Genomic DNA, 15,846 nt, shown 5'->3' on the forward strand with positions numbered 1-15,846 from the left:
TAAGTGAAGGCTACTCACCACTTGTGTGGTGGTAGAAAACACCCTGGACCAGGGGCTTTGGTCCCAGAGCATATAATTCCAAATGTCCTCTGAATAGGATAGAAAATGCAATTTAGTTATGACGTCTGCCCAACAAGCAAACTTAATGGCTTATTATTTAGCATTTTCTTTAGGGGCCTTTGCATGTCAGTCAACATAAGGACAAAAAGACTCACTGAAGGTGAAGCCCGTGGTTCTCCCCATGTCCTACCTTTGGGGCGGTGCTTCTCCCCATAGTAGCACTGCTGAAATGAGGGGATATGGAAGGTGTGGTTTTCTTTCGAGGCAAAGTGTCACTCAGATAGAGGCCTTCTTGGTGCTGTTTTTTCCTTTCTTCCAGACTTCTAAAATGCTTTAAATGCAAATGTAAAGCAGAATAGCAAAACTTGACTAACTGAAACAGGTCACTGAAGTAATTAAGAGGTATGCATTTACAAAGAAGCTTTGGAATTTTAACACAGAATTTTTAAAAATTATTCAACTTAGACTTGTATTCACTAAGAAAATTGGGCTAGCATTGGTAAGGTACATAGACACTGGAAGAATTTATTACTGAACCTAGAAAAATTCAGAAAAATCCACCTGTAATTTCTGTAGTAGTGCCTGCTGCCTTGGGGCCTCAGGACAACTTACAAATTATTATGATGGTTGCCATGTGGATGGCGGAACAGCCAGTGGACAAAGCAAGTAAGCAGTTCCTCCCTTTGTCTGTCTGGACAGTTCTGTGTGATGGCACAGATCCCAGTGTGAGGAGAATAAGAAAAGGGAGAAGGAAGAAATGAAGAGAAAGCATAAACAGGGAAGTGGGTTTAAAGTTAGAATCATATTTCAATCACATAAACACACTCCAAATCCACATAATGTTTCCATATAAGGCATCCTTCTAGACTGAAAAAAGATCTTGGCCAAGGAGCCTCTACAGCAATCCCTCACATTTAAAAATCCTCCTGTTGACTATTTCATTTCTTTTTTCAGATTCCTAAGGCAAAATTTTTGCCAACTCGAAACTTATCCAAATTTTTCTTGGCCTCCCCCAAAATGTCTTCAATAGTAAATTTATTTCCTAATTAGAGGTTCTTTAGGTTTGATCATTTTTATACTGAACTCAGGCTTTTGAAATATGTAAAAATTAATGCAACTTTGGGTTATCAAACTTACTATCAATCTCCAAACACGCCAATCATGAAGAATATCTGCAATTTAACTTTACAATTATCTGTTTATACTAGATATTTATTAACCTAAAAGTAGTGAGGAGATATAGTCCTTTAACCAAAGGTAATAGATAGTAAAGGTAGCTGTAAGAAAGGTAAGGGCTGGGCATAGGAAACCAGAGCTCACCTACTTTGGGCGGGGGTGGGGGGGGGTCTATTGACTGACTCCTTAGGATCTTCTAGGGCCAAATTCACATAAGGATTTGATTATAGTGGAAAGGAGTCTCAAAATAGATTTTTTGAATACCCAAGCATGAGTATGCATAGAATGTATCAAAAGGAGGGCAACACTTTTGGAATAATAAATTATCTATTTTAAAAAGTGCAATAAAAAACTCTTGTTCTATGGACCAAATGCACTGCTTGTGGCGTTACCCTGGACAAGCTACTTACCAATGCTGAGCCTCAGTTCCGTAAATATCAATATGGAGATAGTTCGTATTTCACGGGATTGTTAGAAGGAAGAAATGAGACATTGTAAAATGTTGAGGAAATTTTGGCTCATAGCAGAGGAATGATGTCTACTATTGTGGTTTCAGTAATGTGTAAGGAAAATATTTTGTGTTGACACAGCAACTTTTTACACCATGGATTTTGTGGAAATAATTATTATAATTTTGAAAAATACCTGAAGTAAGTTGCAATATTTTGGTTGAATGGGAACTGAAGCATGAGGATATGAAACTAGCTCAAACACATCAAAAGCCAGGAGAGGACAATCAAGGTCTCAAACTTTCTAACAATCCCCACACTCTTAGGCCATAATAAATGTCCTTAAAAAAAACAGGAGTATGCATCTTATCTTTTTAAAATATACCTTTGGAAAAGCTGAAGAAAAGATTTCCCATCAGTAAGTTTGTTGTTAAGGTGAAACTCTAAACACCAGTTCCTAATTACCTGCTGGTCCTGCTGCTGCTGCCTTCTGTGTTTCTTAGCTGGTAGAGGAGGTGGTGTGTCATTTAAAGGAAAAGAATCGACAGATGTAGCCATGACTTCAGGCCAAGGGGCCGATGGAGGTTGAGTGATAGGATGAGGAGAAAGGGTGGAAGGAAACATAAATCCAGAACAGACAGGTGCTCTTTGCTTTATAGGAGAAAGAAAAAATATATATGTGTCCACATGAAATGAAAGAATAAGACAAAGAAATGAAATCGATAATCTGATTGTTTTGTTTTCTTATATGTTACTCAAGAAGGCATAAATGATGGGCAGTATCTTTCAATTTAGCCTCTTGTTGAGATCCCACACTGTGAGCAACTTGGATCCGTAAGAGGTATTTTAATTTACTATTATTTATGCCTCCCCAGATGTTTTAAAGCAGCTTAATATTAAAAAGAAATCCATACTGCATAAAAAATATAGGACAAAATCAACCTGGAAAGGTGATTCAAACCAACAATTTTAGAAAGGCTTTTTGGTTTCTAAGAAAAGTAGGTTGGGCTAAAGTGCTAAGAGATATATATATATGTGTGTATATTTATATGTATGTATAGTTTCTGAACTTACTTCTCCTAGTACTCTATACTCTGTACCATATATTTCATGGTTTCTAGCATTATCATTGGTAGAGCACTACCCCCAAATCGGTCTGTTGTTTCATCTCACCATCACTCTGGCCTTCTGGTCAACCAAACAAATATTTGTCTCACACACCCTTATTTTCAGTTAACCATGGGTTAATTTTTGACATGAGGAAAGCAGTGAATGAATGAAATGGCATGCCAACACACCTCTTTATTTTGTGGCTGGCTCACCAGCACAGCTGTGGTAGGCCCAGTGGCAACAGCATCAGCATCAGCAGGGAACTGAGTGGAAGGGGAGAGATTCGTGGAATTGCCACATGGCTCATTAATTTCATTTACAATGATATAGCCCTAAAAGGAGGAAGTCAGAAGTTAAACACAAGGAAAGCAAGAGCTGAGGCATGCGAGAGTATTAATGCTCCAGTACAATGGAGTTAGCTTAGAGCATCAGAGCCAGATATCTGTGGTATTATCAGATGTTTCATTAAGGCAATCATCAGCTATTAAAATGGATTTATGGTGCTTAATCTTGAAAAATGATATTTCAAACATTAAAAGTAAATTTTCAGATAAAATCAAAATGACTTTATTATAAATAACCCAATACCTTTGATTTAAATATCCATCCATATCGGCATTCATTCTGTTGACTGAATAGGCTGTCACTACACAGCATTTAAAATCATCACAAGCAAAAATAAATATGAGACAAAAAATCGACAGTGCAATCACTCTCTAATTCAAGAGCCTTTTCCATAAATCTTTATTTTTAGATTTTCCCTTCTTCTGTTTCCTGACAAATTAGAGAGTGAATAAATGTAGACTAAGGGCTACTGGTTTTTGCACTAAGACATTTATAAAGCAGTAATTTATTCGTAATGGAATCTTGCTTTTAGGTGTCTCAACAAAATGAAAATAAAAAGGACACTGTTCTGTTGTGAGCCTTCCTTAGCAAGAGAAACGTGTATATACACACACGCATACACACACTCACACAAATCCCTAAGATGAAGTTGCAGCTTGAGGATGTTTCAATTTAAGGCAGCTTGCCCAACTCCCAACTCTACCCCTAGGACAGAGAATTTCCAGTTACTTTTAAATTCAGTGATTCAGTTCTGGCTTCAGCTTAGACAAAATACCCATGAATCAAAATTGATGAGAATCAAAACTCCTGAATTTACATTTGAGGAAAAGGCACTTGTAAATTACCATGGAAAGTAATTGTACAGACCATTCATGATTTTCACCACACCAATAAAACAGTATGAAAAAAAGAATAAAGGGTATAAATTAATATCTCTCTTTTAAAAGTAAATTGAGTTAAATTTAACACTCGGGTTCTTCTAGTTGCCCATCAATCCTTTCAAACAGTGGCTCCAGGAAAGGCAAGATATTGTTATGTCGGTGAAGCAAAAATTCCAGGCTGCAAGCAAGGTTTTCACTGAAAATTTATAATTCTGACAAAGTGGAGAAAGCCAGAGTTGACTGTTTATAAATTGGAGGTATCAAAATGCTGCCGAATTTAGTCTTGCACTTCAGAAAGGGGCAATACATACTATGTAAAGTTTTATAAGATTAAATTGAAGAAAGGAAGTCGACAACTAGGTTGTCAAATTTATTTTATCTTTGATAATGAATGAGAGTGAAGAGTAACAACTTTGAGTTATTCTTTTGCTAAGTTGACAGTAGGATCTTTCAAAACCAAGGTTGGATTCTTTATATGAGTCATAACCATATATCCTAATTAATTGCTTCAAAAATGTATGTCATTTTCCAGAAGTGGGACTTGTTTAAAAGAGTTGGATATAAATTCATCACTCTTTAAAAAAAGAGAGAGAATGAGAGTGAGAGAGAGAGAGAAAGAAGGAAAGAGGGAGAGAGAGAAAGAAAGGGAGAGGAAGGAAGGAAGGAAGGAAGGGAGGGAGGGAGGGAGGGAGGAAGAAAGGAGAAAATCAAAACATCTTCTGAGCCAAGTCTGCTTGACAGGAAGGAAGGAAGGAAGAAAGGAGAAAATCAAAACATCTTCTGAGTCAAGTCTGCTTGACAGGAAGGAAGGAAGGAAGGAAGGAAGGAAGGAAGGAAGGAAGGAAGGAAGGAAGGAAGGAAGGAAGGGAGAAAGGAGAAAATCAAAACATCTTCTGAGCCAAGTCTGCTTGACATGAAGGAGGACACACAGCCACTCAACAAACACAAGAGTTGCAGACACACCAATACAGTCAAAAAGGCAAATTGGATTTTGACAACAGGAGGGCTGCAGAGAATAAGAACAACTCTTGAATAGAAAGGGAAAGATTTTATTCTTCTAAGAGGCGAAGTGACCTTAGAGCTTATCTAATGCATTTGGAAGCCACAAGCCTTCAAACTCAGTATGTCCAGAGTCAAACCGCATTTCCCTCTCAAATCTATTCTTTCCCCAGTCTTCCCTATCTCAGTAAGAGCTACTCACAATCAACCTCATTATTCAAACTGGAATAACGGCAGCATTCCTGACAATACCCTTAATTTAATTCATCCCCACATCCAATCTATCAACAAGAACTGTCAACTCTGTCTCCAAAGTATTTCTGCATCCAGCTAATTTTCTCCATCACTCTTCATTTGTTCAAATCCAAGCCACCAGCACCTCCAGCCTATACTATTGCAATCACCACTATACTGGTTTCCCGGCATCTCCTCTTTATAATCCAGTAGAGCAGCCCAGAGTGATCTTTAACAAATGGACCTCAAATAATGTCACTTCCCTGCTTAAAATCCCTCAGTGGCTTCCCATCCACATAAAATAAACCAAATTTCTTTAACATGACTCACAAGACCCAGCCCCTGCCCACCTCACTGACAACCTTATTCCACTACACTCCATTCACAACCACCCTTTATGCAGTGAATCTGCCGGATCTGTGTTCTAAATAATGGAGAGAAACTACGAAACTGAATGGTCTAAAAAAGTTTTTTGGAAACATTTCACAAAATGCTTCCGAGGGACATGTTATTCACTCCTATTATGTGATGAGCATTTACCTCACACACCTACACACACACACACACTACTTTCTATGAAGGAATTCCTAACTCTGCTGTCTTTTTAAAGCAGTTTATAAATAAAGGGTTTTTTTGCTATTATGAAAAATTTTATGCAGGAGCAAGCTTTTTCTTTAGCTTTTTGAAAAAAAATAAAACTATTTTCTTTCTCAGTCAGGGTTTTAATTTTCCAAATTAGAGTTAAAATATTTAACCATTATAGCAATGTAGCTCTGTAAAAAGATATTTGGGCAAGGGTGGCGATGGGGCCTGGGAAAAGATGGACGTTTGGGATAAAGAGAGTGTACTACTTAATGTAAACAGGATTTTCCGATTTAGGGGCAAAAATAGCATAGACAACATTGGAGGAAAAAGGAGATAGAGATGTTTGGGGGCATTTTCACGTTCTAGAAGACTTAGGAGAAAGAGAAGAAAGTAGGAAAGAGGAGAAACTGAGAAAGGAAAATGGAGGAAGGAAAGAAGAGAATTTAAGACTAGCTTTGGTCTGGATCCTAAATTTTTTGAAACTTCAAGTTAACCCACAATGTCACTGTTAAGCAAAGTATACACACACACACACACACACACACACACACACACACAGAGTGAATCTGCATTAGACACAAAGATAATCCCTGAAATTCTCAAAGCACAAATAACAAAAGGCAGGAAAACCATCAAAGCATTGAGTGCTTTCATAAGTCACTTCAGTGAGTGTTTTTCCTAGTCAGCTAATCGCATAAAACTGAGGCACATCTCCTGAGTTCTAAGGTGATATGAGTAGACAAGAAAAATCACAGCTTACCTCTTTTAGAGTATTGGGGTTGACAGGAAACCCTTTGCCCCCAGAGAGGCTGGAGTATTTCTTTTCCAAATTACAAAGATTTTCCTTTTCCTGAAGGAACACAAAATCTATTAAACTGAGTCAACCTTGTATTTCCCTGATGACTAACGACTGAGTATTCTTTCATGGGACTTATTGACTCTTCACATAACTTCTCTTGCGAAGTGTTTCAATTCCAGTCTTTTGTCTGTTTTTTAAAAATTTATTTATTGGTTGTTTATCTACTATTTTTGAGTTTGTAGGAGTTTTTAATATATTCTGGATACAAGCCTTCTGTCATTTCCTCTTTAAGGAATCTTTGCTTACTCCAAGGCCATGAAGGTGTACTTGCACACCTGTATTTTCTAGAAACTTTTTCACCTTAATTTTTATGTTTAGGTCTATAATCTGTCTCAAATTAATTTATATGCATGGTGTGAGGATGAATGGTATTGAGATTCATTTTTTTCCATGTTTACCTAGTTGATCCAGCACCACATGCTGGACTTTCCTTTCCCTACTGGATTGTCTTAGAACCTTTGTCAAGAATCTATAGACAGTGTATGTGTGGGTCTATTTCTGGACTCTGTTCCATTCCTTCGATCTATATGTCTATTTGTATGCCAGTACCACACCCTCTTAAATACTATGGCTTTATAGTAAAACTTGAAGTCAAATAGTATAAATCCTCCAACTTTGTTCTTCTTTTTCAAAGTTGTTTCAGCTACTCTATGCCCTTTACATTTTCATATACAGTCGATTCTCATTATCTGCAGTAGTTGTGTTCTATAATGTTGCCATGAACACTGAACTAGAGAATATTGAACCATTGGGTTTCTGGTCACAATATTTTCATCAACTGATTACTGCATAACTTTGTTTTATGTGTGTGTCTTTTTAAAGACATCTCATTTAACATACAATGTTGATTCATTAACATTAAATTCATAGCCAACAGCACCATAATTCATGCCTGAAAGCTGCTTATCTAACACATGTATTTTCACCATAAGGCACATCACAGCCTTCCTGCCCTTAGGAACACCAGACAATATTTTAGCACTTGTGAGCCACTTTAAACAGCAAAATCACCAAAAAGCACAAAAATGTGAAAACATGGCACTAAACAGTCCACAAAAAGAACACTTGTTTACAGTAAGAGAGCTGAAACAAGAAGGCAGAGAAGTGCCTTGTTCAATCTCAGCTGGGAACATGCATGTCCATTGAGTGACTCAAAATTTTCACTGTTCTGTGCCTGTCCATCAATGACTGCATGACAAGTATTAATTTTAGGGTTACAAATGAATTTTAGTGAACAGATGGATTCACAAATACAGACTCCATGAATAATGAAGATCAACTGCTAATTTTAGCATCAACTTGTCAATTTCTACAAAAAAGTCTGTTGGGATTTTTATTGGGCCTTTGCCAGGAAGACCCACATGCAAATAATTGGAGTTCAAAACACCAGAGCAACTGAGCCAAAATGTTTGAGAGCAGTAAAAGAGCAGAATATGTTTTACCTATTTGATGAAAAATATGATTTTTTTTAAAAGAAGAAAATCAGAAAACGTACAGATTTTTCATAGTTTGGATTTTCACACTGTGGAAAAAGCATGAATAAAATGTCTTTGCTTATTTTCTGTATTATAGTTAATCATTCAGAGCATCAGCTTATTAATGTGGAGGATTAAATAAAAATGTATATAGAAAATTCTTCCTCAAATTATAATTCACTATTCTTTATTAAAAGGTACTTACTTTGATGGAAGCAACTTTCCCTGAGTTGGAACCTGTGTTTTACTGCAACCAGTGCTGGAAAGGAAATACTTACTCTCTGCAACATCATTATTAAGTTATTCTTTTCTTTCACAAAATGATCTTGTTCTCTCTGAGCCTGCTGGACAATGTGATTAGCTTGCTTTTTCAATGCAGAAATTTTTTCCTGGAGGAAAAAAAACACAAAAACGACCATAGAGATGTACATTAGACATTCAAGAGTTTTCCAGTCTGTCCTGGGAAAGGGAGAAAAAGTGTTATAACCTGAAGCACAGTGACCACATTTCATTGATGGTAGGTAGGCAGTGATTATTACCCAGAGACTATGGGCAGTTTCTTTGAACTGACAAGCTCAAGGCTTTTCTTTACCTAAGGCCAAGTGATTCAAAATCTATTTCAAGAACCTGGAAGTCAACAGGAAATCTTGTGTTAGAATATAAATGAATTTTTGGCATCATTTTGGGAGACGCCTCATGAGAAAAAACAATGGAATTTCTTATTTAAACTGAAAGCTTAAGAAGTCACCTTCTCCATCGTCCTCTCCCTCAACTTTATCAGTTTAGTACAGAGCACGGGGGTGCGATTCTAAATTCTGGAACAAGAGTTGAATTCTGGACTGGACATCCGGGTGCTCAGGGCTGGATGGAGGCGGTCATCTGCATAGCATTCCACGAGGCTGCTTCTAGTAGTAGTAAACTATCAGCCATCTTTGAGAACTACTGGGCAATGGGAACAGAGGAATTCTAAAAGAGACTGTTCGTAGAATTATTCTAAATCCAGTTACTGTGATTGCAAAAGCAAGTAATTTAAAACAAACATCTAGATTTCTGATTTTCTCTACCTTGGTTTTCACATTTATATTCATAAATGCATCTACAGCATCAAGTAACAATAACAAGTCTCAGTTTATCTAGTTGGGAGCACCATTTGGCATGTAAATGGCAGGCTCCATAATCTGCCAAATGTGACACGTGGTTGAACACACAAAGATATTCAGATATAGCAGATATACAGACAGATGGACACATGCTATAGCTATATTAATAATCATTATTGTCACATAGCAAGGGGTATATTTTGACTTTTCACATTGAACAACACCTGGCAAAAGTACCTTTCTAGTAACAATGTTCCGTTGATATTCAGCCACTTCACGCAGGAGCTGCTGGGTCAGGTTCTCCTTTTCCTCATCTAGACGGCTCTCACGCTCAAGCTGCTGGAATTCCAGGTCTTCAAAGTGTTTGCTCTCCACATCCAACAGATCAGCATCCTTTGGAGAAAAGGGAATGAAAACAAGACACACCAGAATAGCTGCAGTGTTCTTAATGTGAAGAAAAAATTATTAAAAGCAAAAAGACCAAAATATCTTTCCAGTTACAACACTGACCAGGGTTAGAACATGATAATCCTCTCTCTGGAGTTAAACCCCAGAGCAGTGACTTTAGGATGAAATTGAAAGGGACTGGGGTAGGGGTAGGAGGGCAGCATCTATTTCACCATTGGTTTTAGACTGCTCTGTGGTTGTAGGAATTCTTGCTTTAAATCTACCAGGTGGCTTTAAAATGGATCATGAAATATAAAAACTCAATAAATAACCTAAACATTATCTGCAGACCAAAGGTGTGACATAATCTCTTGAGAAAAATTACTGTTTTCCACAAATTTTCAAATGAAATGAGACTTTAGTATAAAGATTAAATTCAATATTCCAAAGTTGTTGACTATAAAAAAAAAGATTCAAAAGTTGGCATACATAACAGATCAGAGGTCTTTAAGAGGAATATATGTACCCCAAATGGCATACCACACAAGGCACTGGGATGTGAGGAAGGAATATTACAGCTTCTTTATATTTATTTTTAGTTTTTCCTCTTCTTTTACAAATTCTCAATAAATGTTCTCTAATGTACTTTCAAGTAGAGTAGTATATGTACATTATTTTAAAAGAATATATATATTTTGAGCATGTATGCAATACATATAATATATACATTTACAATATAATGTGATCTATATGTATGTATATGTAGGCATGCATGCTCAAATAATTTTAATGAAGGGAGAAGTCGCCAAAAACATTTGAAGATTGGAGTTCTTAAACTGGGCTTCTGTGAATCCCTTAAAATTGTTCACAAACCTTTTTATTAGGAACAGTAGGAACCACAGCATTCATCAAGCACAAAGAATGACTCGAAAGGTTAAGCACTCGAAAGGTTAACTGAAAGGTTAAGATTATTCTAGGAATAATCTTCAGGACATTTAAGAACAAACAGAAATCACAGAAGTCAGATAGTCTAGAAGAGGCGTTCTCCAACCTATGAGATGTCTGAAGACAGGAGTGAATCTGTATCTGAGCAGAGACTGCTGCATGTTGTATGAATTGTTCTCCCATCTACTTAAAAAACAAAAAAACAAAACCACACACACACAAAAAAACCTCCTTATTTTGGGAGCCTTTGACAGAACTGTAAATGTGGTATGTACAGAAGATTTTTTAAAAAATATAATTTATAAATAATTAATGACCAAAAAAGAAAAAGTCAGCTGGGCTACATAGCTCATGGCGCTACATGGGTAAAAGTGCCAGGGCATTTTTTTCAATCGACACGTTAAAAAGAGTTGGATAAATAAATATATGATAAATTAGATCTATATCAGTATTTAAACACACCACCCCTTCCCCTGGTTTTTATATAAGTGATAAACTTATATATAAGTCTTCTAATCAAATGGAACATTTTTCTATCTTCTGGAATGAGTTTATTCTGGGGATGATTCACAGAAGGACTATGTGCTACCATGAAATTACAACCAACACTATAGCAACAAGATTATTATGTCAACACAGACAGTGGATTCTCAAAGCCTAAGAAGAGGAAAAACAATTTGAAAAACATATTCAGCATTTCTTAAAGCTTCTTTACATTTTAATTGGCCAAAAGTAAAGTGGTCTTGGTTTCAAGTAACTGGGTGACATTTCAAGTTTATCAGATATTTCATGCTTATAACATCTACAGGAATGTGGACCAAATCTAGTCACTGCTAAAGGAACTGAGACATAACACTAGTGTTATGTCTTGAAACAAAATATCTGTAGTCCTAAAACATCAGTGATATGTTTATTCATACAGGCCTCCATACTCAAGTTTTTAAGGTTTTTCAATTAAACTTGGTTTGCAGCTAAAGCTTATTGAGATAAAAATTTTAATAGGCTTTTTTTTTTTTTTTTTAGTTTATAAAGAATCTTCATTCAAAGTGGGCATATGGCTCACAATATATACACTATGCTAGTCAGTCGCTTACTCCACATCTGGTTAATGCGCAACATATGCTATTTTAACCACATGAAGGTCACAGAGCCATTAATTTATTTGTAGTAAATATTTAAACCACTACATGAAAATAATAGCACACTAGGCAGGAAAGTTGAAAATTAAAGCTTAGCTCAGCACTCAGATTCCTCTGGTGTAATCATCTGATCAAGTTATCTAAACCATTAAAACGTGTGTATATAAACTTACACTGTGAAAGAAAAACAACTTGGGAGGGGAAAAAACTTTTACAAGATTTTAGATAAGAATAAGAATTCAAGAGATGGAATTTGGGGGCAGGAGTAGCTTAATTGAGCACAGAATAATATATACAGGAAGCTCAAAGTCAAGTGTATGACTAGTTGAGTGAAAATTTTAACTAAACTTCTCCACTAAAAGAACATGACAAATCTCTACTGGCTGGCAAGTTCAAAGGCCAGGCGTGGAAGGAAATAAGACAGCTGTGCTAAAGAAAATTCAACGGAATTCCTTTTTGCTTTCCAATAACTTTTTTGAGAATGTACACGGCAGAAGTTTACATGTACAACTTTATGTTTTCTTTGCCTAGTAGAGGAACAGAAAGAAGAGACTAGACGTGGAATGGCCAGGAGAGATTACAGGAATAATCTTACGACAGCTCAAGGTCAATTTTGAAAGCAAATTTAAATGGAGCTCAGGGTTTGTTACTATTTCTCCATCTTATGTGCTACAGTCGAACACTTTTTTGCATACTTTTGGAATTTGGAAAAAGACAATGGAAATCATGTAGTACAATCTTCTCATTTTATACATGAGGATATTGAGGCCCACAGAGGTTGAATGACTTGTCCAAGGTTAAAGGATAAACTCATTGTAGAGCTAGTGAGAAAAAAAAAAGGCTCCTAATTGTAGATATCACTGAACAGAACTGTTTAAAAATCAAGAGACCGAAATCAACCATTCAGCTGAGTAAATACCAAAACACAACAATAATATCCTAGCCAGTCCTCTCCAGCAGATGAAAGGCTCAATTTTCTTCAGGGTTTTTTTCCTCACACTACTTGTATCCCCAGGGAACAATTCGATTGGTGAGCCCGTTATCAACTACATTAAACCATGGGCCATGAAATCAACATTGGATGAAAACTGTATTCTGCTTCTAAAGCAATGATTTAGGGGTCAGAAGCCCAGTCATAAATCCATAGTGCTGCATGCACAAAATCATTCTACAATTGCAGCTTAAGTATTTGAGACAGCATACAGTTTAAGAAAATGATTTTCTTCCTATTCATTTATTTTCTATTCTGTCTGACTTGCTGCCTAATGAAGTTACTTGTAATAAAATCAACTTTATTGAATCTAGCTTAAATGCCTTGGGGAAAGTTTTGTAATGAAGTGCTATTCTGGAGTGTTCAAAGTCTGAAGGGAAATGAGTTGTGATAAGGCAGGAAGTTCCAGTATGAATGGACTTCTCATGAAATAAGTGAACTTTTTACTGATTAAGCCAAAGGACTGGTGAAGAGTTATTTTGGTCATCATCCTTCCCTGGAAAACAGAATTAGTAGTTCTCTTAATATCAGGTGAACAGAAGCTAGCACGAACCAGTTTTCTCTCCTAAGGAAAGGGGTTTTATGATAAGAATTTTGCACTCTGCTTGGAAAGGAAGAGGAAGGAGTCTTTGCCTTCAGTTAGTGGAATAGGCTGTCTGTATCATTTCCTTTCCTCGTTTGTAGCCAAAATCCTTGGAACATATACAAATTTATGAGTTATCCTATAGAATCTAACAGATTAAGCAAATTAAGTAATTTGTAATTACTTAATTACAAAATTACAATTGTAATTACAAAATTACAATTGTAATTACAATTGTAATTACTTAATTACAAAATTACAAAATAATTAAGTAATTTTTCATATCATGCTGACTCCAGGTTATCAATAGAATCTATCAATTTTTATTTGAAGCAATATTTATGAAGAATACAAACAATAACTGGATAACTAAAGGAAGGGGAAGAACAAAATATATAACCATGCTTCTGACTCTACATAAAGCATTATGGTGACTGCGTAAAATCTTTAGCAATAAGGAAAGTTGAAAAACAGTAAACAAATATAAAAAAATCAGTCTCCCAATCTCTTTTGTGAACTGGCATAAACACAAAAAAATTACAAGCTAGAATAATTTTACAAATATTATTCTTTTTCCAATCATTTTTTATCATAAGACTTTCACAGCCTTGGGACACTGAGGGACAGGAAGTTTTATCTTCTTTTAGCAAATTAAGCTGTACACAATAAAATGCGTAAAGGGGAAGAAACATTTTTAAAACTTTTTTTGATCCAACATTGTAAAAAATTAAAAATATTAGAACCGTTACACTGTAGTTTAACCTGTCTGTACTGGGTACTCTTTATTCAACCTGTACAATACATTGAAAAGTTTCAACTGTAATTTTTCATAACCTAGTGATACTCAGAGATATCAAACGTATTTGTATTCAAGGTCATCTTAAACATTTTCAGGGGTGTGCTATCTTAACTGACTTTTTCCCAGTTGCCCAAGAAGGTACAGACATAGCAATATGAATAAAACTAGTCTTCCTTCCTACTCATGTGGAATCATAAGTTGTTATTGACTTGGGACTAATTACTATTAGGCTCCTTTAGAGGTCCAAGACTGTTAATGACTGCCTCCCCAGAGTCACAGTCTATTTGGGCTGCTGTTTAGAGCAAATAACGCAGCTGTCAAGCAGCTATGAATTATCAAGTGGCCTTGCTAGTGTCTGCAAAACTATCCACCTAGGAAGATAAGTATCGAGGTCGTTTCAACACTACCAACATTAAAGATCGAAGAATAACCTGATAAAGTTCAACTAGAAGATCTATGCTGCACGAAGTTTTAAAAAATATGAAGCTTGTATGAAAAAATGTTGAATGCCCTGCATCTTGGGTCTTGTTTGATTGCTGTGATCATGCTAATGAGTTCAAGGTCACTAAGAAGAAGAAAGGAAAAGAGAAACAAAATGATGAGTGGTGGTGGGGAGCAAATCAGAGAATAGAAAAATTTGTGGGCAGGAGTATAAAATCAAGAGGAGGAAAAAAAAAAACATTCGAGGGCAAACAGGACTCAAGATGCAGTAGAGAACAGAATGCAGGAAAAGACGTCAGCTGATTTAAACAGTCTTGTTGGTTACATGTCAGTAATAGCCCTCTTTTGTTACAAAAAAGGACTTGGGAAATGTTTTTGCATTATTAATGAGGCAAAGGATTCCAACAAGGAATTTTTCAACTGATTAGCATGGAATATATATGGTCAGCATGCATATTTCTATTTAAAACGTATCTAATGACCAGAATTTATGCAAATTTATGCTATGTGAAGGAGGAAGTCATAGGTAAGTGGAACTTAATTGAAAAAAACAAAAAAACAAAAAACAACTAGCACATTCCTGTTTGCTACTGACCCTCTTCAGTTGTTGTTGCAACTGTTCCCTCATGGACTCAGGACAATTGTCCAGCTGGGTCTTCTGCTCGGAGTAAAGCTCCTGAAGCCTCTCTAGTTTTTCCCTTTCAGCATCAAGCTTTACCTTCTCCTGAAGTTCAGAAATCAGAAAATAGAAGAATAGAAATTACCTTCACACCCCAAGCAGTCGTTAGTGAACATTTCCCAAGGATAACACAAACAAGCAAACACACACAAACTCCAGACATCCTATGAATGTAGAAACGTATCTCGTTAGTGACTAGGATAAGGGGGTGTAAGTGGAAGTAAGGACAAGGGGCCCCGTTTCTACATTCTCCAAACCCAGTTCACTCCATCGGGTATTGGCAACGACCCCTGTCCTTCCTTCCTCCCTTCCTTCCTGCCACCACGTTACAAAAGCAGGGGAAGCCACGGTCATATTGGTCAATGGTCAACAAAGAACAAAAGAAATGCCAACCGAATTCCTAAGATAGCCCTGCAAAGAGTCACTCGGCAGGGAACCAGACAAAGGAGAGCGGGCGTTTACCTCAAGCACTGTCAGAGCCCAGTTTGCTGAAGGCATGCGTTAAGCAAGCTTTGGCAATTATTGAAATTTTGTTCTCAGGTTAGAGGCACATTAGGTGCACAAGTTGATACCCTGGTCATGTGGAACAGTTCTAGCTCTTTGGCAAAC

At 36.5% G+C, this 15,846-nt stretch overlaps 1 protein-coding gene across 11 annotated transcripts in view; it reads right to left on the reverse strand.

Moving 5' to 3' along the window:
• PHLDB2 (pleckstrin homology like domain family B member 2) overlaps window positions 1–15,846 on the reverse strand; it is a 124,010-nt gene that overhangs the window by 24,406 nt on the left and 83,758 nt on the right. For 3 of the 11 annotated variants that reach the window (XM_068546768.1, XM_068546763.1, XM_068546759.1), the window contains exons 6-12: window positions 15,154–15,282; window positions 9,511–9,666; window positions 8,452–8,562; window positions 6,600–6,689; window positions 2,984–3,127; window positions 2,151–2,336; window positions 251–391 (exon numbers count right to left, since the gene is read on the reverse strand). In XM_068546768.1, the coding sequence (XP_068402869.1) occupies window positions 251–391; window positions 2,151–2,336; window positions 2,984–3,127; window positions 6,600–6,689; window positions 8,452–8,562; window positions 9,511–9,666; window positions 15,154–15,282 (957 nt within the window). The remainder of the gene's footprint in view (window positions 1–250; window positions 392–2,150; window positions 2,337–2,983; window positions 3,128–6,599; window positions 6,690–8,451; window positions 8,563–9,510; window positions 9,667–15,153; window positions 15,283–15,846) is intronic. The other 8 variants (XM_068546769.1, XM_068546762.1, XM_068546770.1 and 5 more) reach the window with 6 other exon arrangements.

This window comes from Eschrichtius robustus, chromosome 6 (genome assembly GCF_028021215.1).
Source record: "Eschrichtius robustus isolate mEscRob2 chromosome 6, mEscRob2.pri, whole genome shotgun sequence".
In the NCBI taxonomy this organism is placed as follows: Eukaryota; Metazoa; Chordata; class Mammalia; order Artiodactyla; family Eschrichtiidae; genus Eschrichtius; species Eschrichtius robustus.